Here is a 27506-nt window from a genome sequence, read left to right on the forward strand (position 1 = left end):
ACCACTGAGGATATTTCATGTTAGCATTGTGGTCGGTGCAAGCCGGATGCGTGTTCGTATCGACCAGCCATCGCTGGGATTCTAACCTGGTGTATCTCATTGGAAGGCGAATGCTCTATCCCCTGAGCGATCACGGCTCTTATTCACTAACAAGAAGTTCTTTAAGCTTTAAATAACAATATAAACTTTATAGCTCAAAATAGTATTCATTACCTCTTATTGTACTGCTATCTGTTCATAGTAAGGTCAATAAAGGGCCGTTTATGTAAGTAAAATGAACAGTTCTTCTTATTAAAGTGTTAGTAATTTGAAAAACCGCTTTCAAAGAGTTTTGTAAAGTTTAGATGTATAAATGTTCACTTTCTATTAAATATTTTCATACGGTTCGTTTAAGGTATCGCGGCTCTAGTGAGCACCTTTGTCGACAACTGGCTGTTAAGGGAGAGCTTGATTTTTTTATTTTATTATACAGTCAAACCCCGCTATAGTGAACCTTCAAGGGACCGGGAGTTCACTATATCCGTTACTCAGGCAATTTAACTAATGGTTCCCAAACTCCTCCCTTTTATTACACATTATTCAAATAAATGGCTGAAAAATGTTATGTAGTCGCAAAAAATGTGTTATTTTTCATTACTCTTCTTCTTGCGTACAAATTTTTTTTTTTTTTTTAATCTTAAGCTGATGAGCGATCCTCAACATCAGATATGGAAACAAGGGCGCCGGCAGAATAATGTAAAAGGGGTGCAACCCTCTAACAAACTACCCCCCCCCCCCAAAAAAAAAAACAACAAATTACAAATATTCTGTTATTGCATTTTGTTTTGTTATTACACATACTTTCATCTATTAATTTCTTTCAAGATACATTTCTTCATTGTTAACAAGACATTTAAAAAAAAGTACGAATTTCTTGTACTTGCAAATTTTGCCACGAGAAACTTTATTGATGGCGCTGGCATAGCTACTGACCTTGAAACACAAATAACTAAGAACAGTAGTTTCGTATACTAACGTGTTTGTGCACGCTTAACATTGGTATTTGTTTAGTTGATATTTATTGAGTTTTGGAAGATAAATATATATACTATGTATAAAGATCTGCTCTTACCGAAATTCATCTCTGAAGATACAACGTGGTACGAAATGTGGTGGAATAGAGAAAATTTTTATGAATCCCTCGAATACATCGATTTAGTAATTGTGAGCTCACCGTTTTATCCAGCTGTAGCGGAGGCAATCAAAATTGGCCGAACACTTCCAGTTACTACGTGCACTATTGAACGCACTTTTAGTACAATGCGACGCATCGAAACATGGAATCGGTCTACAATGTCTCACGAGAGATTAAGTAGTTTGTGCATGCTCAGTGTGCATAAGAAAAGAATCAAAGATGACTCAGAATTCATTGAAAAAGTTATAAACAGATTTGGGCAACAAACAAGGTTCATTACAATTTTTGTTTGATTAAACATTTTTTTAATTATTATGCATCAATAATTACTTAATTATTTGTTTTTGATTAAAAATATTTTTAATAAAAAAAATTTATAATTTTTTTTTTTTCTGTATCTCCTTAATTGTTTAAAAAAAAGACAGGGGGGTGCAAGTGCACCTCCTTGCATCCTCCTGCCGGCGCCCTTGTATGGAAAGACTTCCCGACTCTCAGATAATTTTTCCCGAATTTCTGTTATTCCGCTTTTTAAACCTATCTAACCTGCCATTCGAGCACATAAAAGTAATCTCATAAAATCACTTAGCAAATTCATCGACAATTGTCCAGATACTGGAAGATTGTGGCTTCTTCGATTGGTGAACCACTTCAGTAATGCTTCTTCAACATCCTTGTGATCTGCTTCTCTCAACTTTTTTTCTGCCATCTAAATTTTTTTCATGTTACAAACTGCAGACTTGGATAGTTTATATACCCTGCAAATATCAGCTTGATTGCATCCATTTTCAATTTTTCTGATTATGCCTATTTTATCATCAATGGAGAACGTTTGACGTTTACTGCTCGCCATAGTTAAATTTGAAACACTTGTTTGCAGGATTTTTGTAACTTAACTGAGAGCAGAAAGGAGTTGAAAAGAGGGCCTTATCAACACATATTAGTGTCCAACCCTTTGACCAATAATGAATAATTACTTATCCCCTCTGACAGAAAATGCATATTGATCTCACTGACACCTTACAGGTGCATCGTCTGCCTTGGTTGGAAACATCTGCTTCGTTTGCTTAGGAATGGGAAAGTGAGATAAAGGAAGCAAACAAAAAAAAAATGCTTATCGCTACATTCCCCTCTATAGATGGTTTTAAAAGTCGGAATATGCATTTAGTTTGAAGTAGAAATTTCAAAATTACAAAAACAACAAAAAAAAATTAGTCGAAGACAGAAAAAAGTTCATTATATCCACAAACAATAACATTATACGTGTATAGCAAGGCACGGGACCGAATATTTCGTTCACTATATCCGGGAGTTCACTATAAACCGTGTTCACTATAGCGGGGTTTGACTGTATATTTATTATATTTATAAACTAACAAACTCCGTACTCCATTTTAGTTTTAAAATACGCAATCACTGAAGCTTTATCTAAGAACATTTTGCTTAATCGTAACGAAACAGACGATAAACGATGTTTTCGTAAACGATATTTCGTAGCATTTTTTTTCGTAATCAATATCTCTTGTTATCATTAATGATCACGACATTGTCGTATCAGGGCCGGCCCCAGGGCAGGGCGATCCGGGCGGCCGCCCGGAGCGCAATGATCTAGGGGCGCCAAAATGATAGTTAACAAGATTGAGAGGCGGCAGGCGGAATTTATCATTTTTATTTCTAAGCACATAATTCAAATAATATAATATATTTAAACATTAATGCAAAACCTAGTTAATTCAATTCAACATGACAAAACCACTCAAGAATTGATTGTATTTTATGTAATATTTTTGGTCTAAATAATATTTTTGTCTAAATAATACTTTGGCTTATATAATATTTTGGTCTTTTTGTATAATATTTTTGGTCTAAAAGACATGCCCAGAAATGAGCTACTGGCTCATTGCAAAGATTTGGAAATAGTTTTAACTGATGGAAATTCAAGTGATCTTAACGCCCTGGAACTAGCCGATGAAATAAGCATTGTTTCGTCATTATTAACAAAAAAGGAAACCCCTGTTGAAGTTCTCAAGTTTATCGCTACACTTAAATTAGCACCAAACCTCAGCATAGCATTCAGAATCCTACTTACATTGCCAGTCACTGTGGCTTCAGGGGAAAGAAGCTTTTCAAAACAAAAAATAAAAAATTATCTCAGAACGAAGCAGACGCAAAATCGACTCAATGGATTGGCAATGATAGCTATAGAACACCAAATTAGTGACAAATTAGACTTGAAATCACTGGTTCGTGAGTTTGCCGAAGGAAAAGTTAGAAAAAGGGTATTTTAATTACTTTGGTTAGTTAGAATTTATTTATAATATGGGATATTAGTTTAGTAAGCATTACTACACTTTAATCTTTGTTATTTTGCCTTAAATGCTAATTTGCTTATCTTGTTATCTGATGATTGAGTTTTTAATAAAAGTTTTTTTTAATATTTTTCTTCAATGTTTTCTTGATTTTCTGATATGGTCGCATGAGATTTACTTAAAAAAACGGGGGGGGGGCGCAAAATTAAGGTTTCGCCCGGAGCGCCAAAATGTCTAGGGCCGGCCCTGGTCGTATTTGGTACACCTAAGTGTATTATTGATAGCCAGTGACCGTGACCTGAGAGAACCAGAATTCAACTTGGATTCGTGGGCCAGTCCCAATAAAGCACCAAAAAAATTTCGATTTCACATTATAAAATTAATATGGACAAATGTAATATAAAAATAATGAACAAACAAATGTAAAAAAAATAAAAGTTTTTTTTCCCTAAAAAAAAATAATAAAATGCTTTTCATTTTTGAACGTCCAAGGTCATTTCCTCCTTTGTTTAAATAATGTTTTTTGGAGAAGGAAATTTCCGCCGCATGTTGAAGGGGGGGATATTATTTTTAAAGGAAGTGTCGTGTCCACTCGTGGTGATGTTTATTGTAATAGGAAACGTGATGTCTGCTTACCTACTAAAAACCACGTGTCCTACCTATACCTTTCGGCAAACAACCTTGGAATTGGAATGAAGAGATTAGGAGAGAGGCAGAAGGAAGTTATTCCCCCGGGAGGAAGTACTTCATTTCTTTCCCCCACTATGATGAAATGAAATAATTTATATACCGGTTATCACTTTTTTTTTTCCTCCTTTGTCCATTCTTTTAGCCTTGAATTTGGAAAGGATGAACCCATGGTAGCTTCTTTGTTTCGGCACGCCTTCGCGTTCTATTCGCAAGCTGAAAGGGAAAACATTTTTTTTTCTTCTTCCAAGATACACTTTCTCATTAAATGTTTGACAAATATTAAGTTATTTTATTCAATACTAAATTGATATATATATAAAAAAAAGAAACTAATGAATGTAACATTTATTTTATAAACGGAATCGTCAATGAAATTTGAAATAAATACACAGGTACAGAAAATCTTCTGTCTGCTATAGATATCTACTAACTAGATGAATGAAAAGAAGGAATCAAGAGGTACCTCAAAATAGAATCCAGTTAGCATGTCTTATATACTAGTGAATAGGTATTTAATAATTATAGTGGTAGTTACGCCACCTTTATCCCTGATAGAATTCAATGAACGAATACCACTAGTTGATTTATGCTGTTTTTTTTTTTTTTTTTACTTATATCATTTTTGCTCATTATATTTTTTAATCTTTTTTTTGTTTATTTATATAATTTCGCTCATTTTTTCTTCGTTTTTTTGTTTATTGGCCGGTACATTTCACCGGATTTTTTTTTTTTTTTGAGCACCATATTTTTTTTAGCAAATCAACTGATTAATGTGGACTATCCGTATCACGTCCGCAAGTCACCATATAATTATCGACTATGTCAACCTTCATTCATCAAAAGGTACCTCACTACTTAACTGGTATTTAATATTACTAGTGGTAGTTACGCCGCAGAATAGTGTTAAATATTATTTTTAAATTAAGTCGTTATATTGTCGATGAAAAAAGAAACAAGTAATGAATACATGTTTTTAAACGCGGACTGATTTCAGCACAAAAAAAAAGAAGAAAAAAAACAGGCGCCGAATGCAAATGAAAAGGCTCCTGTTGATCCAGAGACATATTACACTGTATTCCTCTTTATGTTAGATTAGAGGTTCTCAAACTTAATCGGTCGCGGTTATGAAATGTGTAGTGTATCACCACAACGAAAATACTATTCCAATTCACTAATGTATAAGACATGTTAACTCGATTCTATGTTGGGGTACTTTTTCATAGATGAAAGTTGACATGGTCGATGTGACTCTCCCCACATTGGTGACCCGGGCATCATGTAAACGCACCTACCTTGACAGAAACACCTACTTCGATTAGAACACGACTACCTCAATGGATTGTCCACATTAAACAGCTGACTTGCTACTTGTGACTGCGACATTATCCACCTCCTCATGCTGTTGCTACTCAGTCTCGATCACACACAATGTCGGCCTGTATACACTCGACTGCTAATGGCAACACAGGAGCTGAACTTAATGCAGCTCTCACGATCAGCACTCAAAAAGTACGGTAATCTTAATACAGCTCTCCCGGTTTCTCACAAAACAGCAATGACTCAACTAGTGGTATACGTTCATCTAATTCTACCACAGCTATAATTCTGGTGGGGAAGTCCTGTAGTTTATCTACCACTACAAAAATATAATTCCAATTCCCAACTAGTATATAAGACATGTTAACTCGATTCGATGGAGGGGTACCTTTTCATAGATGAAAGTTGACATTGTCAATAACTACTATCCCCACAAAATGCTTTTGTAAATGGAAATTCTAAGAAGAGCACTAAATATTTTTTCCGCAGTTGCATAGATGCTATATTAAGGAAATAGAACGAAAAGAAAGATGTTTCAAACGACATTTAAAAAAGCCAGCATCTCCTAAATCTCCGATCCTTAACTTTCTTTTGCATCATAGTTCTTCATCCATTCTTTACTTCAATTTCTAAGATATATATATTTTTTTAAAAAAAATTTCAAATTGTTTTGTTTGGTTACTTTTCATTTAATATTTTATACTTTATTTTAAGGATATGAGGAGCTTTATAGATTATTCAATTTTTCGTAATAGGGAGATTTCGCACTTTAGCGTTAGCTTTCGTACGCTCTTGTAAGTAAGATCGAACCAACTGGCATGCTTTATTTTCGATGCTACCTATCTTTACCTTATGTTGGCGTGATTTACGCTACAAAATAAAGACAAAGCTACAAGCACTCTGTTTATAGCTGTTAAATGTTGTTATTTGTTTAAGCCTACCTTCGAACTAAACACATGGACATGGACGGCGAATTTGCAGAAATGTATTGATGAAATTCTGAAATGAATCGTGTGATCTAACAACAATTGGCTCTATTGCTTTTTATTTAACTTGTTTGCCTACTTGAACTTGGTCCATAAGAAACTAGATATATTTTCGTTATTTTAAAATGATAAATTATATTTATGTTTTCACTATACAATTTAGTGAAAAGAAGTTAAATAACCAATTGAAGTTCAATAATTCTTTTTTCATAATAATAACAAAAATGAGCTGTATTTTTTATCACTGAATTCATCAAAATCTATAATCTACCAAGTTTTTCTGCTCACGGATCCGCAGTTTACGGATTTTTGCAAAATCTTTTAATTTCACTTAGATAAATTTGATATTTTTTCACGGGCGCATGCGCATTTCTCCAGAACTGACGCATGCGCACTAGAAGTGCATATGCGCAATTATTTGAAATCATACTTAAGGGAGCGTACGGAAGCTAACGCAAATTTGTAAAATCTTCCTACTAATAAAATGACGTCTCTGGCATTTTTGTCCTAGAAATTGGAGACCAAGCGTTTCAAAAGTTTGCTTGCACAAGATAATCGTCCAATAACTTTCTTCCTTTATTCGTCCGAAATGAATATTCTGCGCTCAGCAGTATAGGCTAAATACCAAATATTTATATGTTGCATCGCTAATTTAGTAGCTGCAACTGCTGTTTATTTTTTGAAATTTAATTTTCTTAATTATAATTTTACATAAAAACTCCTTGAAAAAGTTTTTTTTGCAATAACGGACCCAATTTGCACAAATTCACAAAGGCGGACCCTGGTTGAAAGAATGTGACTTAAACGTTTTTTTTTATATTCACAAATTACGAGTAATTTTTTCACAATTTTACAAAAACGAACCTTTCACAAAAGGACTCGACAGACCCCTGTTGATTCTGAAGCTGCAACCACAGAAACATTAACTGAATCGGATATTTTGGACTGTGTGAAAATGAAAAACAATACAGCAATAAATTGTGAGGAAGACGAAGACAGAAATGATGAAGAGATCACCAAACCTTCATATGATAAAATCATTTGAAACAATTCGATAGTAGATAATTTACAAGATAAAAGTGCATCAATTGCTATTTTAATTGTGTCTAGTGTTTATGAATTTAAAACCTGTTTTGTGTTGTTTAGGTATTTCAAATGGTGATTTTCCATTTAACGAATTTGCCATATACGGTATTTAGCAACTTCGGCAAGTAGAGGTTTGATAAGCTGCCCGAACAAGGAACGGAGCCACGCTACTTTTTTGAAAAAAAATCTTTAAATCATATTACTTTGCTCTCTAACTATACAATAACATGGTGCGTAGCGTTTTTAAAAAGTGCTTAAAGGTGTTTATTTTTTAATTACTTTTTTTGAAAGCCCTTATAGGTGATTTTTTTTTATTCGGGATTTGTAAAAAGTGCTTAATTTTCTATCTTTTAAAAATAGATTTTTTTTTTCCTTTGCCATGTTGATTATTGCTGTAAATTACAAAAAATGCATGATTTTTTACTATTTTCTTTGCAATGTTCTGAAACTGTAGTCATATTATCATGATTATGTAAAGTTTTTGAATTTTATTGATTTAATGTTTGTAAATGAAGAACTTTAATTGATGGAAAAAAAAATTTTTATTACTTCACAGCTCCTATATAATTTTTTTTTTTTTTTTTTTGAAAAGTGATTAAAAATATTTTTTGAGTGCTTAAAAGGTGCTTATTTTTTGTTGAAAAATCTGACTACGCACCCGAAATTACTAAGTGCAACTATTTGCTGTTTAATTATTTTATTTTATAGCCACCCGTTTGTGGGTTTGCGACTAACGATGTCCAACTCCGTAGCCTCGTAATTTTGAACCCAATCCAGAAAATAAGGAAGCTACTGGATCAAGAATTGTGATAGACTAGTTTTATTGGAGAACTTTTTTTTATAGAACTAACCTCTATTTGCGTTACGGGGAGAAGAAAACCTCGAAAGCTTCGCACGGTTATCCCAACATCTACCCCATGATCCGTCAACCTCTTAAGATACTAAACGTCAGTAGTGTGGTCGGTAAAAACCAGGAGCAAAATTCGTATCAAACAGCAGTAGCTGGGAACCGAACCTGAGTCACCTCACTGGGAGGTCAGCGCTCTGCCCACTGTACACGTCATCATCACTCTACAGTCCTAGAAGAGCTCTCGTTTTCTTTACGGCTTTGGACCATTATTCTTTTCTGTTGGTTGCTTTTTTCATGTAGTTCGTAATTTTGCATAGTTTCAGGTCCTCTTCAACTTATTCTTTCCATCTAGTTCTAGGTCTTCTTCTAAATCTTGGCCCTCCTGGTTTTCCGTCAAATAATTTTTTTAACATTTCTTTTTGAATCCATTCTCAGGATGAGTTTAAACTATTGGATTCGTATATTTGTTATCACAAATTTATTTATTTATTTTGTTCCTCTAAGCCGACAGGGCTGTGTAGGGTTCAGTGAACTAGCCTTGCATCAGAAAGGTTATGGCTTCGAATCCCGGGCAAGGCATGGATGTTATTTCATTCTCTGTACTATTTGTCCTTACTGTGGGAGCAACGTTGGCCCACCTCATATGAGACCCCTGAAAAAGTGGTCAACAAATCTACCGTTCAGATGCCTGTATTGACAAAGGTCATTACCCAGGTGGGCATTGGGAAAAAAATTGGTCCTTTAATGTCCATCCTCTCAAATTGCACCAAAAAAATTTTCCTTTCCCATATTTAAAAAAAATAAGAATCTGAGAGTTAAGTTCACATTCATATAACCCAATTATTCCTTTCATCTCTTAATACATAAATGATAAATCGACCTATACTATTAACTTTCTTCAAATGAAAATCGAAACGAAATGAATATATTTTTTTAATATCTCAGTTAAAGTAAGGCAAAATATCCTATAAATTTGCAATTTCCTTTATTTTTTTCAATTAGCTTCAGCAGTAAAATAAAATTATGTAAGCAATAATGTAAAATTGAGGTAATTAATTGTATTTTTAATTTTTTATTAATTTTGACATATCTATACAAATTGAAATAAATTAGTAATCTTCTTTATTTTTCAATTAAAAAATGGCATCCTATTTAAAACGTTTCACTAAACACAACTTATTAAAAAAAAAACATTAATTTAATATTTTCAACTTATACTACATTCAAAAACTTCATACATTTAATGCGACACCTTTCAGCCGTATTGTATATATATATATATATATATATATATATATATATATATATATATATATATATATATATATATATATATATATATATATATATATATATATATATATATATATTCTATACATATTTAGGTCATAACTTTTAACACAAGAACCTAAAATAAAACTTTTTTTTTACATTTTATTACTAAAACTCACAATATCCTAAAAAAAATCATAATTTGTTGTTATGATTATTTTTTAAATGAGTGAATAAAAGTAATTTAATTAAAAGCATGCACTTTTTGCATGTCACTCAAGTAGTTTCACGCCATAATGAGGGGGCCGGCATAGCCAATACCTCCTAAAAGATATAGTTTGTCTACGGTAGGAACTCCCCCCGCCACAAAGTCTGAGGCTGTCTGCTGGTACGGTAACAAGAAAAGCGCATTTCAGGGAGGGTGGCCTTTCTTCACTCTAGGGTTAACACAATAGATGGGGGAGAAATATTCGCTTTCTCCCCCTTCCCGACTCGAGCTAAAACTTGTCCTAAATTGTGACCCCACACCACTGCTTGAAGTAGTTATACCTCGTTACCATAGTTACCGTCAAGGGTCCAGACGAATAGCTAGTCGAGTTCTTACTTTAGACAAACTATAGAAGACCTCATCACGAATCATTTGGTAGTCCGACGTAACGAACATAAACTGCTCAGTGGAGGCAATAAATAGTCGAGTTCTTACTTTAGACAAACTATAGAAGACCTCATCACGAATCAATTTGGTAGTCCGATGTAACGAACATGAACTGCGCAGTGGAGGAAAAATAATAAAGATGTCACTATGCTCAGGCTACTAAGTTGCGCAGTGGTGGAAAATACGCAAGATGTCGTTGCGTTTGGACTACTAAAGGATCAAATTTCTTGTTTATGGTAACCCGTGCTGATGGCGTGATAATTGGATGGCGCACTTTTTCAAGATTAGTTCTAAAAATCGATCGGAAGTAGTAACTCGGAAGCTTTGCGATGAATTTTAACCCTTAGCGTCATCTGTGTCAACCATCCATAATTAAAAGTTACATTTTATTTGGTCTTTCTTTTAATAATTTCTGTGTATTTTATGATTAAATGCCCTTGAAAAGAGTAGTGTAAACAGTAAAGCGGCTAGAAAAAAGGGCAATTTAATTTTTTAAAAATTTATAAATATTTCTTTAAAGAAGTCTAAATATATATTTTAAACGCACTTTGATGCAAATGTATGCTGAAATCTTTTTCTAATAAATAGTTTATTGTTCACAATTAAGCATTCGTATTTTTTAATTAATAAATTAATTTTTTTAGTGTAAATATTTTTATTATTATAAATTTCATGGGAATGAAATTTTATCATTAAATTATTTGAAAATTACAGTTTATTTTTCATAAAATATCTAATCGAACCAAATATTTATGTTTTAAAAATTTAATTTCATAATTAAAATAACATTATATATAGTCCCCATAGTGGACTAAGGTGCGTAGAGTTTTTAAAAATTGCTTAAAGGTGCTTATTTTATTTGGTGTTTGTAAAAAGTGCTTAATTTTCTATCTTTTAAAAAGAGATATATCTTTCTTTGCCGTATCGATTTTGTCGTTCTAAATTACAAAAAAATGCATGATGCAAAAATTAATGCAAAAATGCAATTTTTGAATTTTATTGATTTTATGTTTATAAATTAAGAAGTTTAAACGGTAGAAAAAATTTTTTTATTACTGCACAGATCCTAATTATGATTTTTTTTTTGGAAAGTGATTAAAAATATTTTTTGAGTGCTTGAAAAGTACTTAAAGGTGCTTATTTTGTTAAAAAAAATCTAGCAACGCAACCCTTGGACGAATGGATGCCCCCTCTAGGCTGAATGTTCTTTGTACGTGGTTTGCGTATCATGATTTGTGTATTTTGCTTTTGCGTATTCCATTACTTATGCTTTTTTGCTAAGTTACACAACAGTGACTGCATGGTTTCCATGCTGTGGAATTTAATACTTTATTTAAGCATCGTGATTGAGTCGATAAACATGCCCAGTAATCAAAGAGCAAAAGGGTCCTTGAGTATCACTATTAAAAGTTTGTCCGTTTTCCTGCAACTTGTTTGTATCGACAATTGTCCATCAGAAGATGTTATCGAATGGCTTGAAGGTCAAGATTGTCATTGTCTCACGGAAATTAATCAATTAGGAGGAGGAATTAAGTGGAATTATGACAATATTTCTTTAAAATCTTGTGATCTGAAAGAAATCTTCCTCTAAGGAACTGTAAGAAGGAAATAACTTCGCGATGAGATTTTCTTTTTCTTCTGCAATATGCGGATGTTTGAAGTCCTACTACGGATTGCCAAGTATGTAGTGATTCTTTCTTTTTTAATCCATAGAAAAACTATTCTTTAAAATTATTTCTAAGGGAAATAAAGCTATTTGTGTCGTTTAAAAGCTCTGCCTTTTTTATCTTGGATTTTCGGTAAGGTGCTTTATCCCAATTTCTTTTTTTTTCTTTCTCTTCTATAAATCTTAGATGGCCGAGTCTGCAGCGCAATGCTTTTAAAATAATAGATATATGCGAATGCCGTTACCTAGCTATTCTACTAAGTAACTAGGGTGATTCTTTTAAGTGCGGAATCAAGAGTTCAAAAGTTAGCTTCTCTAAATTTATCAACTAATGTCACGATTGTTTCCTTCTATTTATTGACTTGATTCGTTAGATATTGAAAAGTAAATAAATGACATTTTTTTAATTTCATTTATTTGTAAGAATATTTTAATAATTGTATCTTCAAAATAATTAGTATATGCGAATGTCGATAATATGCTTATTACCCAGCTACTCTACAGAGTAACTAGAGGGGGGGGGGATTCTTTCAAGTGCGGAATTAAGAGTTTTCCACAATTTACCTTGGTAATGTGGGCATTAATGATTTCAATATCGTTACGTAGCATAATAAATAAGCATGCTTGCATTGTATGGTTAATGTTCAAAAGTTTGCTTCTCTCATTTTATAAACTTATGTTTCGATTGTTTGCTTATATTTATTGACTTGATTCTTTAGATATTGAAAAGTTAATAAATGACATAATTTTAATTTCATTCATTTGTAAGAATATTTTAAATCGTCCAATTCTTTGTATCGCAATTATTCTTCGTATTACTTATTATTCGATCCTATTAAGTAATTGGCGACAAATTCTCTCAACTAATGTGCTGTTGCTAAATTGTAGTCACTAGAGTTCTTAGATTTGATTTATGTGATTCTTTCAAGTGCGGAATTAAGGGTTTTCCACAATTTACCTTGGTAATGTGGGCATTAATGATTTCCATATCGTTACGTGGAGGTATAAATAAGCATGCTTGCATTGTATCGTTAATGTTCAAAAGTTTGCTTCTCTCATTTTATAAACTAATGTTTTGATTGACTTGATTCTTTAGATATTGAAAAGTAAATAAATGACATTATTTTAATTTCATTCATTTGTAAGAATATTTCAAATCGTCATATTACAATTGTCCTTACTTAGCTTATCATTCGATTCTATTAAGTAATTGGCGACTAATTCTCTCAACTAATGTGCTGCTGCTGATTGCAGTCACTCGAGTTTTTAGATATGATTTATGTGATTCTTTCAAGTGCGGAATCTTTCTTATGTGATTCTTTCAAGTGCAGATATTTCGGACATTCACCAAAGTGACTATGAGATTGTTGACATTCACCGGTGAAAGTTGACATTCTCTTAATTTCAGCCATTCATCGTAACAAATATGCTTCTTAGCATTTGTGTTCATAAGTAATTTTATGGTTGAAATAATAGTTAAATTACCAAGACATTAGATCGAAAATACAAATCTTTCGATAATTCAAACAGATTATTTTAAAAACTGTATTTGTATTTGCATCAGAAATGTTAGGAGGAAAATCTAAAAATGAGCGACAAATAACGACAAAATACTTTTTTTTCAGGAGAATCAAAAATTTTAGGATAACTACAAATTCTGATGTTATTAAGCTCTATTCGGTTAAAATAAATGAAAAAAAGGTTTAATGGTTTAATAATTTGTTTATTAAATGTTTGAATAATTTATTTATTATTATAATTAATAATAATAGTGTAATAATTATTATATTATATATAATATAATAATTATTATAATATAATTATCATATTATTATTATAATTTATTTATAATTAAATAATTATTTATTTAATATTAATAATAAAAATGTATAGTAATAATTTATTTAATAATTTATTACTATTAAACCATGAGTGCTAAATAATTTATTTATTATTAATTTAATTGCTATTAGTTTAATTTATTTTTTTATAGTTTAATAATTTATTTATTATTAAACCACGAGTACTGAAAATTACTTTTACTATTTTGTATGCAATTCATGTCATATTTGTATCTTTTCATCTTTCTATTATTTTCTAATATTTTTTAATTATTATTAATATAAAATATATACTATATATTGCCTTAAATATATTAAAATCTTTATTGATTCGATTGTTGTAAAGTAATATAAAAGCATATTTAAAGTATTCAGTTCTTTTTTTATTATTGTGTTATTAACGGAAAAAAAGTGGATATTTTTGAAAACATTGGCATTGAAAACATTAATTAATAGTTACTTAGTATAGTTAAATGTTATGAAATACTTTGGAATGGCTCAGTTAATTTCAATTAAGGGTTTAAAATATTATTCCATGTATTGTTTTAAAAAAATGAATAGAACCAAGTTTAAACTTAAAAAGCTGGTTTAATATTTTTTTTTTTTTTTAAAAAAATCCCCGTTTTTTTTTTTTTTTTAACAATTCCATTCAATATTCAATACATTCTTCAATATTTGTTGTTTTAGTAAGCATTTATATTTAAGTTGGTTATCCAAAGTTCTCGATTTTAAAAATAAAGAATTCTTAGAAAACCCTTAAATATCTGATTATTTTCTCTCTTTTTTTTACCTAAATAAATACTGTAATAGTGATGCCAGAAAAATATTGAATAAGTATGCTATTAAATCAATGCTTGTAAAAAATTTTTAAATGAAAAAAAATATATGAAATTTTAAGGGAAATAATCAATTGACCACTGTCACGAATTGTTTTCTTTGTTTATTGTTGGAGCCGTTTAAATATTACGTAAGCATGTTTTGGGCAATTTTCTACTCCCCCTTCCCTCTTGTAAGCAAATCACACACCTTTTCCTTTCCTTACGTAAGAGAGTTGCAATACTCCCTGCCCCCCCCCCCCCCCAAATCGGGATTTCCTGTAACTTGGACTGTAATAATCTAATTTTAGGATTACATTGGAATTAAAAATATTTAACTTTGCTCCGAACAAATTTACGTTTTAATTCCTTTTATAAAATTTTGAGTATATTTTTATTTTAATTTATTTTATAACCGTCGTTGAACAGCCGACCCAATTTTTTGGGTTTACGACTACTAATGTTCAACAACGTAGCCTTGTAATGTTGAACCCGATCCAGAAGACAAGGGAACTACTGGATTAAGTATTGGGAGAAATTTGCCTTAGCGGAGGACTTTTTGATGGACAATTCTTTGTATTGCAATTATTCTTCGTATTACTTATTATTCGATCCTATAAAGTAATTGGCGACAAATTCTCTCAACTAATATGCTGTTGCTAAATTGTAGTCACTAGAGCTCTTAGATTTGATTTATGTGATTCTTTCAAGTGCGGAATTAAGAGTTTTCTACAATTTACCTTGGTAATGTGGGCATTAATGATTTCCATATAGTTACGTGGAGGTATAAATAAGCATGCTTAAGTATTATCTACTAACCCGCACTTGCGTTACATGGAGAGGGCGACCACGAGAGCATGCAACGGTTAGCCAGACGGCAAGGGGACTCTAACCCATGATCCGTCTACCACTGAGGATATTTCACTCCAGCACTGTGATCAGAGCAAGCTTTCGGGTTTTTAATTTTAAATGTCAAAATCTGAAATTTGAATGGAATTGGCCAAATAATTATTGAGAAATGAGGATTAAAAGTACGACTTTTTTTTTATTAATATTATTCAGTGTTAAAAAAGTGAAGTTAACATTAAGGGTCCCAAACTTTCGACAGCTCTTATGCCTAAATGAATGGAACCATTTTTCCCAGATTGAGGTTACAAGCATATTTTGAAGGTAAAGAATCCAAATTCGCCGATAAAAAACAAAAACATATGTGTATTTAGCGGAAGACGATTTTTATGTCCGATATCGTAACTTAAAATATCGTTTGAACAAATATTTTGGAATATTTAAGGTTGTTCCCGAATCATTAACATGGTTTTTGGAAGTTCTTCCGAATAGGAAAATAAAAAAGACACAATTTAAGTGCCTTACACTTGAAGCAAAACTATAATTTTAAACTATGTATGCAATCTTGCAGTGCAGAAATATCTGGGCTTTATAATAGACAAATAACTTAAATATTTTAAAAATTATTAAACTTTTTTTAAAAAATCGCCAATTTGGCGACATTTTTTCACCTAGATAAAAATTATCAAAATCAATGTCTTATCTTACCTTTTTGCAAATTTTGTGATCCTAAATAATGCAGCTTTAAAGATAATTAACTGGAGAACCTTGGCTAAGGGAAGAATGTCTTGGCATAGGCTTGTTGAGAAGGCCAAGGCCCATCCTGGGCTGTCGTGCCAATGAGAAGAGAAGAAGAAATAATGCAGCATTGGAGTAAGTTTTTAAGTATTAAAGTCCCGCAGTGGACTGATCGTTAAGACACGGTTCCCAGCAGATCACCGAAGTCAAGCATCACTGGCTGCTGTCAGTGTGCGGGTGGGTGACCACTTGGATCAGTCTGAGTAGGGACTGAGGGTGTGCGGTATGGGTCCTCGGTAAACTGTTCTACCGTAAAGTGCTCGACTTCACGTGCAAGTCGTTGGGCTACCGAAGTGGGGGTGCCATTCCGTCTGCAGAGGATCAAAATTGTGATGGCATGTCTTCGGATCATCCTCAGGGATGTTTCCCAGACCGTCGCCAATAACCCATTGTGCAGCACTAGTGCGACGTAAATAAAAACTACTACTACTGCTTTTAAGTATTAAAAAATTTAGACCACAATCGCTTTTCATTTTCTCAAAACTATGGCTTTTTTACATACTGAAGTTTTGCGCCACTTTCAAAATAAACGTAAAAGGTGTTGACTGAAAACAGGCTAAACTAGCCCTAATAGTCACTAGTAACTGTAACAAGCTCATATCAGTTATGGAAATATCATGTTATTCGCAAAAAAGCATAATTTCATGCGACTTCAGAGACTTCGGAAAAGAATAGTGGACTTGAGAGACCTTTCATGATAAATTCTGTTTCATCTCCATTGGTAATTTAAATTTTAAGGGCGGTTATTGCTGCACATCTTTATGTATGATATTTTCCTTTTAGGAAAGAAATGTAACTACAAAAACATTTGAATAGAATGATTCATGAATGGTTGGAGTGTCTATGGATTGTCTCGAACCAGCCTACCTCAATCTGCCAGGTTGGCGATGCGTACCCGTGTATGCCGTCCCTCTATCACCCACATCACCACCGGCAGAAAATTCACAACCTCTAGATGCGCACAACCTACTCCCGCCCAATATACGTAAGTTCTCCCTTTTGTTCTCTCTATAGACAACATTAACTGAACCTTATTGAGGTTGTAGCACAATGTTATGGTTGACCGAATACTTCTAAGTGTGTTAAATTTATCTACAGACCCTGACCAAATTATCAGACGAACTTTACAATGTTAACCAATTGATACACGAACGTAAACAAGTGCAAATCGGTTTCATTCGCGAAAAAGCAATAAAGCTGTAGAGTGTCACCTGATAATTAAGATTTCACATAGAATCTCATAGTTAATCGAATAATTTGGCCAGGAAATGTATATTAATCTTCGAGACTCGTTTCCTTTTACTTGATCAAAACAGCTAGGTGTAATTTCAAAATTTGTGTTTTGTACCCTCTTGATAACTGTAAGATTAACTTTGTGAACTTGTAACTAAGTGAACTATTGAACTAAAAAATTTTATGTCCCTCCTATTTTAATAAATCCTAATGTTAATTTCTCTTCAGAGAATTTGCCCAATCCTTTCAGTTCTTGTAAGATGATAGAGTTTCCATATTATGCGTAGCACATGTTATGGTGTACAGTGCGGTAAAAAAGGGAACACCCTGAATAACTCATGATCAGGGCTGCAGGTTTGTCGCGGCTCGAATTTCCGCGAGATTGTCATCTTTTTTCCTAAAATCCGCGAATTTCTCAATATGTCTTGACTTGCGCGAAAATTGATTAAAATTTGATTTTTTTTTTTCATTTTATATTTATTATTTTTATTTTCCTGAACCTTAAATTGAACATGTAAAATTGATTAGATATTTAGGGGAGTGAATCAATAGCAAAATGACATGAAAATAGTTCAGAGATAAGAGATAATCACAATTTTGTCAACTAAGGTGGTCTTTCTACACTTAGGGAGGGTAATTACCTTCCTGAAGTCAGTAAGAGTACAAAAGAAATTGGAATCACAAAAGAAGGAAAATGTTATAAATCAAATCTTTGACATAAAAATTTTTATACATGCTATTGCACTGGGCAATGAAATTTCTACTGCCTTTCTACATATCCAGTTAATTTTTCCTAGGCGGATTCTTGTGATTTCTTAAATATGGATCAGTTTCTTAGACGAAGGGGGGGGGGACTAGTAGTTAGTAGGGACCAGTAGTTTGAATGTAGAATGTTTGAGTTTTCACAGCAATTACTTCTTACAAACCAACGGTCAAGGAATTGCGCGTTGGTGAAGGAAAATTGATCGAGTTTTGGAAATTAAAGACCGAACGTTCCAAAATTGGCAAAAGTGGCGTTGATGCAGAAAGATCGTTTTCTAAGTATAAAAATGTATTAAGTGATGAAAGACGAAGGATAAATGAGAATAATCTTACAATGTACAATACTTTGTACCAAAATTCTGTTCATTTAAATAAAAATATTAATATTGCTTGAAATTCAAAGAAATACTTTTGTTGTGTATTTTTAAGCTTTTTTTATTATTTGCGCAATTTCTGTCTTTTGCATCATTTATGTAATAAATTTTTTTATGTTTAGAACTTGTGTAATTTTTAAAATTTCCCGCGATTTTTCCGCGAATTTGGGGTCTTTTTTCCCGCGACAAACTTGCAGCCCTACTCATGATCTAATAATTAATTTTCACGTATTTAGACTCAATTTTAATATCATGGCCCAATGGAAGCACAATTTTTAAAAATAATGAAATTAAATTACGCAGTCACAATATTTCTCTAAATATCACTGATAATAAGGGAGAAAAAAAATCTTAAATGTGCTAATTACCCGCAAAAAGATTAATTATTTTATCTCTTATGACTGTAAGGAATTTAATTTGATGATAAATAATTCACAAAAACTTTCTCTTCTGGGCTTCTGGCATATTTTAGTCAAAGAAAGGGAGAATTCGTAGTTGAAAAGCGGGCTAACTTATATTTATTATTCAGGAACCGCAATAAATTATTTAGTTAGTCTTCTATAGAAAAATATTAAAAAATCATTGAGCAGAATTCATTTAAATACAAGATATATAAGTTTTACAATAAGTTTCTTAAATTAGTAATTTACTTTAAAAGTACACACAAGTTTTTAACTGCTGTGGAATTTCAAGGTTGAAGCAAATTTTAAGTTTTACAAGAATAAAAAGATTCATTGAAAAAAGTTAAATTAATCCATATGCAAGTTTTAAACCTTATTCAAAACTATTCACCTTAATTACATAGATTCAAAAATCGCAAAACCGGAAAATTTACACTTGTAAGAAGCATAACATAAGATTTTATATTAGTCATTTTAAAATTTCTTTGACCAAATATTAAAAAAAAAAGTTTTAATAACTTATGGAAAAAAATAGCCTTAAGACAATTGTGACACTGCTCTATCCCATAAGCTAGTATGGCTCCACACTTTATTCAGTGATTTATACCGTCGTGACGTTTAAATAAGTTATAAGCAAAATAAAGTGTCAAAGTTAAGCAAAATAAAATGTCAAAAAAAAAAAAAAAAAAAAAAAAAGACGTGGCAAATTTAAGAACACCCAATAAATTTTTACGTGATTAATTAATAAAAATAATATCTAATAATTATGATTAAGTCATTTTCTAAAAAAAATTTAGAAATTTTTTTGAAGAAAATCGAAAAAAAAAATGATTTTAGATATAATTAAAAAACGTCGTTTCTCGCAAGATCTTTAATATTGAAATATATTTTGGTTTGTTTCATCAGGTAAACTCAAGAAGCAACTTAAATGGCATTTTATTGTAAGGTTTCATCTAAAACTATGCATCGTGTTAATTGTGTTTATCGTTATGCTTTTGTTACATTTCTATGAGACTAAATATTTTACGGTAATTGAAATAAAAAAAATATTTTTAAAATAAGAGTTAAATGAATGGAGAAATTTGTTTGCGCTAAATTTTGACTATAATGCATTGACCTGCGTGATCAATAGCAGCATGCCAAACGTAACATGTCAGCAGCTATGTACTGTTAAATCTTTATTCTGTTTAATTGAACTTCTTAAAAAAATGTGTTTCACTTAATCTAATAACGTAAAGTCATCGGAAAAGGCAACAAATAATAATAAATAAAATTTTTGATTATTTTAACTTTATTAATTGTTTCGATACATAGTTGCTGTTTAATATCGATTTATTGATTATTTACTTTTCTATTCTCTACCTTATGTGAAGATCTGGTATTCAGCAAGTAGATAAATAAAATTTTTGAATTGGAGTGTTTTTCTGGTTAATGCAGATGTAGCTGTGCATTGTTCAGGTGTGATTCAAAATGGGAACCAATAGAATAAGCTGTAAATAGAATTGTTACATTAATATCTATAAAAAAAAACTGAGTTGTGGTGAGTCGAAAGTTTGTAAACTATTTCAGTTGAAGAAATACATTTATCCCTAAAAATTGCCTTCAGAACTAGGTCTGTTAGTCGAGCATAACTTAGTTTTTTTTTTTAATAAAAATACTTATTATTTTTATTTTAGTAGTATACAGAAAAGAAAAAAAAGCAATGTTCAATTAGTCAAATTTATGCTAGTATATAGACAGATACAGAAAAATAGTGTATGAAAACAACATTTTGACAAAGAAATGTTTCATTCATTTACAACTTTTGTTTTTACTTTCTAGTTTTTTTTATTCTCTAAATGATTATTTCTTCTTTTATCAGTGCATTTTTAATAAAATAGCGTTATTTTAAAAATAAAAAGAATTATCAATTTTTATTTTTTTAACTTCCGAACCTTTCATGTTTTTGTATTCTATTTTTGATTACTACGTATGTAATATATGAAACACTGAAAATTTATTCAGGGATTATAAAATGATTTGTATCATAGAAACGACTGAAACCATACAAAATGATATTAATTAACAATCAGGTAAACTTGTTTCATAAAAATTACTAAAACCATATAAAATGATATTAATTACCTGGTAAACCCACCCCATAGTTTTGTGACTGTGGACAAAAAAAAAAGAGCACTTGAAGAAAAAGTCCGTAAAAAAACACCTCATAAGTAACTATGAATAATTTGAATATCAATATGAATATGAATTTCAAAGTCGATTCAATTGACCCGTTGATCCCCAATTCCGAGTAATTAAATATTTATTCGAATGAAATTATATATATATTTCTTAAAAATATTAATGCATGAAGATTAATTTAAACACTACCTAGTATTTAACAAAATGATTAAGACTCTTCTCCGCCACACATTTTCTTAAAATAGAAGAATAACACTGGATGTGATTTTTTGTCGAATTTATGCGAGTGCTTGATTTCACAAAATTCGGGTAAGAGGATTTTAAATAGTAAGCTACAGATGTTCGTACCTTATGTTCGTAAAGCCACTGATTACTTTTTCTCGAAAATGTATTTTTGGTTCAGTTTATTTATTTTTTCGTCGGGATGGTGTACTCTAAATTATTAAGCTCATTAAGTAGGATTAAGTTGTTCTAACATTTACCTTAATTTCTATAAAACACACTTATAGAATTGCTAGGTACAAACAATGCTTTTTGCCTAGTTATTGTTTTAAAAATTCTTTTAAATTAAAATACTTTAAATTTTGTTGATATTTTTAACTTATTAAAAAATTTAGCCCCTGAGAAGCAGTTGATTGATACATAATTTATAACAATATTGTATATTATATAATTGAAAAAATTAAAAATGAATCAAAATTAAAACGTATAAAGTATTAAAAATATATGAAGTAGCATGTATCACAGTTCACTTTGTATCACGTATATCCTCTTTTTCAAAAGTCTCAACTGAAAAATAGGCGGAATTTATTTCTTTAGATACGTCGATGTAAAAGTAAAGTTGCTTAAATCCAATATGTACTTAAATACTTAGTTTTATTTTGAAATTTTTTATTTTTTTAAGTACATTTTGTTTGTTAAAACTTTTGATCAGAATGTCAGGAAATTTGTAAATGTATAATATTATGTTATGTAATCCTATGTGACAAAACAATCACGAATGAGATCAATTTTTTGGGACAGTTTAACATTTTAAATTGCAGTCGAAGTTTTAAAGAAATGTAAGATAAAGTAATAAAACATTTTGCTGAACAAAAGTACAAAAAATGAACAATTTTTTTTTTGTTACTCTGAATCTGAATTGATCTGGATTTCTGCTATGAAAGATACAACATTAAACAAAATATTAGAGCAACTATCTTAAACATTAGTTACAGTAAAGTTTATCATGATTAAGAGATCTGATCTTGTTCCGGTTGATTTCTCATCTTGTTCCGGTTAACTTGCATGGTTTTAAAAATCGAAATTGTTGTGTTTAAAGAGGAAAATAAAATTATTTAATTGATTCACAAAACTGGTATTCATGTTTTGAAGAAATAATAAATGGTCGGAATAATTTTTATGCATATTTTATTTAATATATTTACCTTTTTATTATTTATTTAAAAACGAAACAGACAAGATGAGATATTTAGATTTTTTTGGATTACATTGTCCATTTTGGTAACCATAAAAACTTTACATAAATTTACACAAGGAAATAAAAAAGACAACACATAGAAATCTCATTTTCTACCTCGTTCAGCAGTACTATTAAAATTTAAAAAAATTAATACTTTTAAATCCGAAAAAATATTTGAGAAAAACACCAAATTTTGAAAGTGTTAATTAGCACAAAATAATAACTTCAACATCCTGTATTATTTTGATAAAAACAAAATAAATTAAAAAATTATATAGAGTACACTTAACACACTCATATAGTAAATTAAGTTTAACAAATTATCCAATTCTTAAAAATATTTTTTATTACAGTTTTTATTATTAAGTATAATAAAATCATATGGATGATTTTGATGAAACTTTTGCATTTAAAATATTTCTTCGTTCTTTGAATTAATTAAAATCTAAGTTGATGTTAATTTTTTGTATTAGGATATAAATTATCAACATTTATTTAAATTTTTTTATTAAATTATATATAAATTCGTTTATTAAATTAAACATAAATTTTTATAAAATTAAACGTGACATCCAATTTATGAATGAGAACAAAGTTATTGAAAAATGATAAAAATTCTAAGTTTTGACTTATAATTTTAAAAATTACATTAATTTCATAAGTATGAATTAAGAACAAACTCTGTGCGTTAAAAATGAATTCATGCACAAACAATGAACGGTAAAATCATGAACTGATGTACTATGAAAATAAATCTGATATATATATACTATTAAACATAAAACAGTTGTAACAGAACGTAAATATACAATCATAAATGCATTAAGTTTAATACAAACATTTGCTTACCTGTAAAAAAAATGGATTTATTTCATGAGTTCTTGTAATCCAAAGATAAACTTTATTAAGAACTGGAGTTCTTGATGGCCAAATTTATTTCGAAAAGTAAAATTATTAATTTTAATTATCAAAAGCATGCAATGCTTTTGATAATTTTTTGCATGCAAATAACTTTGGATAAACGAATTCTATAATTGTGAACAAAAAGCTTTCAATTCGCCTGAAAAGTTCTTGAGGGGTGGAGAAATGAGCAAAAAGGGAAATTAACATTAAAGGGTCTAAACTTTGAAACGGTCTCCTGATCATACTATTGGGACCATATTTTTCAGATGTGGCTATCACCAATATTTTGAGAGTCCTAAATCCAAATCTGCTGGAAAAAAAGAGGTATATTTAATCTGAGATAATAACGATTTCGTGTTTGATTTCATAACTTAAAATATCGTTTACATCAATTAATTACAATATTTATGTTGAGGCCCTCGAACCATTAAGATCGCACGTGAAAATCTGATCATTAGATTAAAAGTTATTCAGAGTGTTCTTTATTTTGCCCACTGCACATGTTCGAACCATCGCTAGCAGCTATACAACTTGGGCCCTCATTGGCCCTCAATATTCACGAATGTTGACTCAATAAGGGTTCAAAGGATCGTTATTTTCCGATATTGGCCCTATATAGAATTGTCAGATTCACCCGACATTTTATAATCATTATTCAGCCAATATAGATCCCATAAAGGCCGATATTGTCCCTATATAGGACCAATATTAAAAAATCTAGACATCTCAATATGGGTCCTTCATTTCATGTTCATATAGGGCTTATATTTTGCCAATTTCGAGCCCAACTGGAGCCAAAGAAAAATTGTTTGCTAGGGGTCTTGTAGATTCTAAGTTTGTATATAATGTTAAAAACAGAAAAATGGTTTTCTAATGAGTATGTTAAATGTGACAAAATCTAAGAGATGCTTTCTTATTATCTATGACTTTGCAGCTCAAGATCCACGTCACTGGTCTAGGCAGCATGTGTTCACCTGGCTAGAATGGTGTGTGGACAGCTTCTCTCTGCCCCCTCTGGACATCGAACAGTTCTTTATGAATGGCAAGTTGTTTTTATATTATTATTCATCTTCTCATCATTATTATTGCTGTATAGTCATTCAGAGAAATAACTGTGAAACACTAATGTTATCGTGCTTGTTCGATTATTGTTCCAAAAACTACTTTTCGCAAAGTGGATAGAAAAATAATAGAACTCCCGCGGAGGATTCTCTAGAAAATATTTTGAGTTTTTTGCTCGATATTTTGAGTTACTTATTCAGACACAAAATGAACAAACGGATATTTATTCTGAATAAACCATTATTTTTTCCGACTAATATGGAATCTTTAAAACATGGAATTTGAAAGATATGTTGCCAATAGTTTAGACACTAGAGCGGCCAGAAGTTTGAACCACTTAATATTAATCTCGTAGAAGGGCAAGTTCCCCTGAATGATTTTTTGAATTCCTTTTTTTTGTACTACAGAAAAGTTATTTTTTAAGTAAAAAGAAAGCTCCATCCCTTCTCCAACACCATATAATTTTGTCTCTTACTTATCATTGTTTTTTTTCTCCTTTTCTTATTTTTTTAAGTTAATAATTCAAGAGTGATGGCAAGAGGAATAAACTAATGCTATTTCCTATTTCCCCAATAAGACAAAATGACAACTAAACAAATAATTTCTACCTTTGAAAATTCGTCTATTCTTCTTTTTACATAGCAAATAAGATAAGTTTTCTGCTGTTTAAGTTTTTAACAATGTAATAGCATCTATGAAAAAAAGGACTGGTTTTTGCTAAAAATCCGGAAATTAAACAACATAGGGATTATAATCTCAGCAGCTCCCCTTTGCCGCTGATTCAAGAAGAAGACCAGAATACTTGCACATATGTGGTAAATATTTTTAAGTTAAAATTTTTGAAAGGGAATTCGTATTATAACAAAAATAAAATCAAACTGAAGGATAATATTTAAGGTTGGAAGATTTAAAGTCCAAAACGTTTCACGCTTTCTGATCTCTGATCCTCCAAATAGTGTTTCTGTTTAAGTAATACCTATACAATAATTGTTTCAACTGTTTTTAATTTAAAAAAAAGGACGTGGTTTATGTCTGCTGAAGAAGACAGACTTCTCTGAAAGAACACCTCGGTGTGGAGACGTCCTTTACAATGCTCTCCAAGTCCTACTCCTTCAACATCAGCAACAGGGAAAAGGAGAGAACAATGTCTCGGCTTCACTTTTGCAACATGCCTCTTCTCGAGAGAGAAGTAAGTTCTTATTTCTCCCCCTTTTTATACATTGTTATAAGACACATATGTTACTTATAGTCCGAGATAGCGAAATAAGGTTTATTTTAACTCGGCAAAAACCTTTTAATGTAAACCTAAAAAGGTTTGTTATGCGGTTTACATCTAACCTTAAAACGAGATCTGTAACAATCTGCTCTATTCTACGCACATTACCCTTTCCCAAAACCTTGGGAAACAGCCTTCGATATAAAAACCTTAAATCGAGGTTGACTTGGAGTTTTCAAGCTTGAAAAAAATCCTTTAATAAAGCTAGTCTCAAGGTGAAATTAATCTTAAATCTAGGCAATTATAAGGTCTCTTTCCGCAACGCTCAGCTAAAATCCCCCTTGTCACGAAATTGTGATGAACAATGCAATTTGTTCCTATCGCTAGTGTGACATCAGCTTAAACGTCACTATGGACCTAAGTGACCTTTTTGCCTAAGTGACAATGCTTTTTAAAAAAGCTTTACGAAATAGTTTTTAATCCTTTTAAAATGAAAGGTTGGGAACTGAAATATTTTTGCTTTATTGAAAAAAGGTTTTTAGAACAAACATTTTCAGTATAAAGAAAATTCAGACACAAGGCTACAGCAAGGTTACATGCTTTCTGGGTATGAAATTTACAATTATTGTGTGAAACATTTGCCACCACCTTTTAAATGTTTTCAGACTGTGGCCACCCTGTAATAAATACTATATTCAGGGACCGACTTAAAGATTTGGGGGCCCCGGGCACAGATGAATTTGGGGGCCCCAGTTAAAGAGCCGATAAATTTTAGTTAACATGCAAGGTCTTAAACTTAATATTGAAAAAGTATTTTTCAGACCATAAAAATTGCAAGTAACATGAAACCTTATTTAGAAGTACGTCCCCCAGATATTCAGAATTTAATTTAGTGAAATTGTAAAAAAAATATATATAATCAGCTAAATACTAAATTTAGCATCAGCTAACAAAATTAGTGCAAAAATTTAATAAACATATCTAGAGGTTTTGGTTAGAATGTTAAAAATTATGAAGGAAACAAGATATTTGTACCGATTACCTATTTTTATTTTCCTTTCATCATTGATTTTCCATGAAATGAAGGTACTATAAAAGAAAGAGAAACTGTAGTTCTATTAGAGTAAGTACTTGACCTTTTAATATTTCACTCATTTAGTATTTCAGCATTATTAGAAAGGGGGGGCATTTTGTAAATTTGTAGCTAAATCATTAGAGTTGGTCTCTTAAATTTTCTGAAATAAGGTTATTGTGTGATACAATCTCAGCATCAGCTAACAAAATTGGTGCAGAGTCAGAACAGTCATTCAGTTTTTCAGCATTTTAATCAGCAGTTTGAGTTTTAACAGTATAGAAATCCATTGATCCTTTAATGCGTTTTAATTCAGCATTTTTTTTCGCCTTTAATTTTTTTTAGCACAACCAGACGGATAAGATCGCTTCATGATGAATTCAATGTGTAAGCGAATAGCAAAGAAAATTTTAAAAAAATATAATAAAAGCAAAACAGATAATGTAACAAAACAAAATATTAAATTTAACTACAATAAAAAAAAACTTAAGAATGGTTTTAAAAAAAAACTTTTGTTTGAAATCTGATAAAAGTAATC

The 27506-nt window shown here is 30.9% G+C and overlaps 1 protein-coding gene across 5 annotated transcripts in view; it reads left to right on the forward strand.

Moving 5' to 3' along the window:
* aop (ETS variant transcription factor anterior open) overlaps positions 1-27506 on the forward strand; it is a 62976-nt gene that overhangs the window by 25892 nt on the left and 9578 nt on the right. For 3 of the 5 annotated variants that reach the window (XM_043044871.3, XM_043044874.3, XM_043044872.3), the window contains exons 2-4: positions 17086-17287; positions 24553-24660; positions 25699-25869. In XM_043044871.3, coding sequence (XP_042900805.1) covers positions 17131-17287; positions 24553-24660; positions 25699-25869 — 436 coding nt within the window. In that variant the 5' untranslated portion in view covers positions 17086-17130. Of the gene's footprint in view, positions 1-11884; positions 12136-17085; positions 17288-24552; positions 24661-25698; positions 25870-27506 lie in introns of those variants that run through there. The other 2 variants (XM_043044869.3, XM_043044873.3) reach the window with 2 other exon arrangements.

This window comes from Parasteatoda tepidariorum, chromosome 3 (assembly GCF_982258835.1).
Source record: "Parasteatoda tepidariorum strain Cologne lab strain chromosome 3, Ptep-v5.0, whole genome shotgun sequence".
NCBI classification, from domain to species: Eukaryota; Metazoa; Arthropoda; class Arachnida; order Araneae; family Theridiidae; genus Parasteatoda; species Parasteatoda tepidariorum.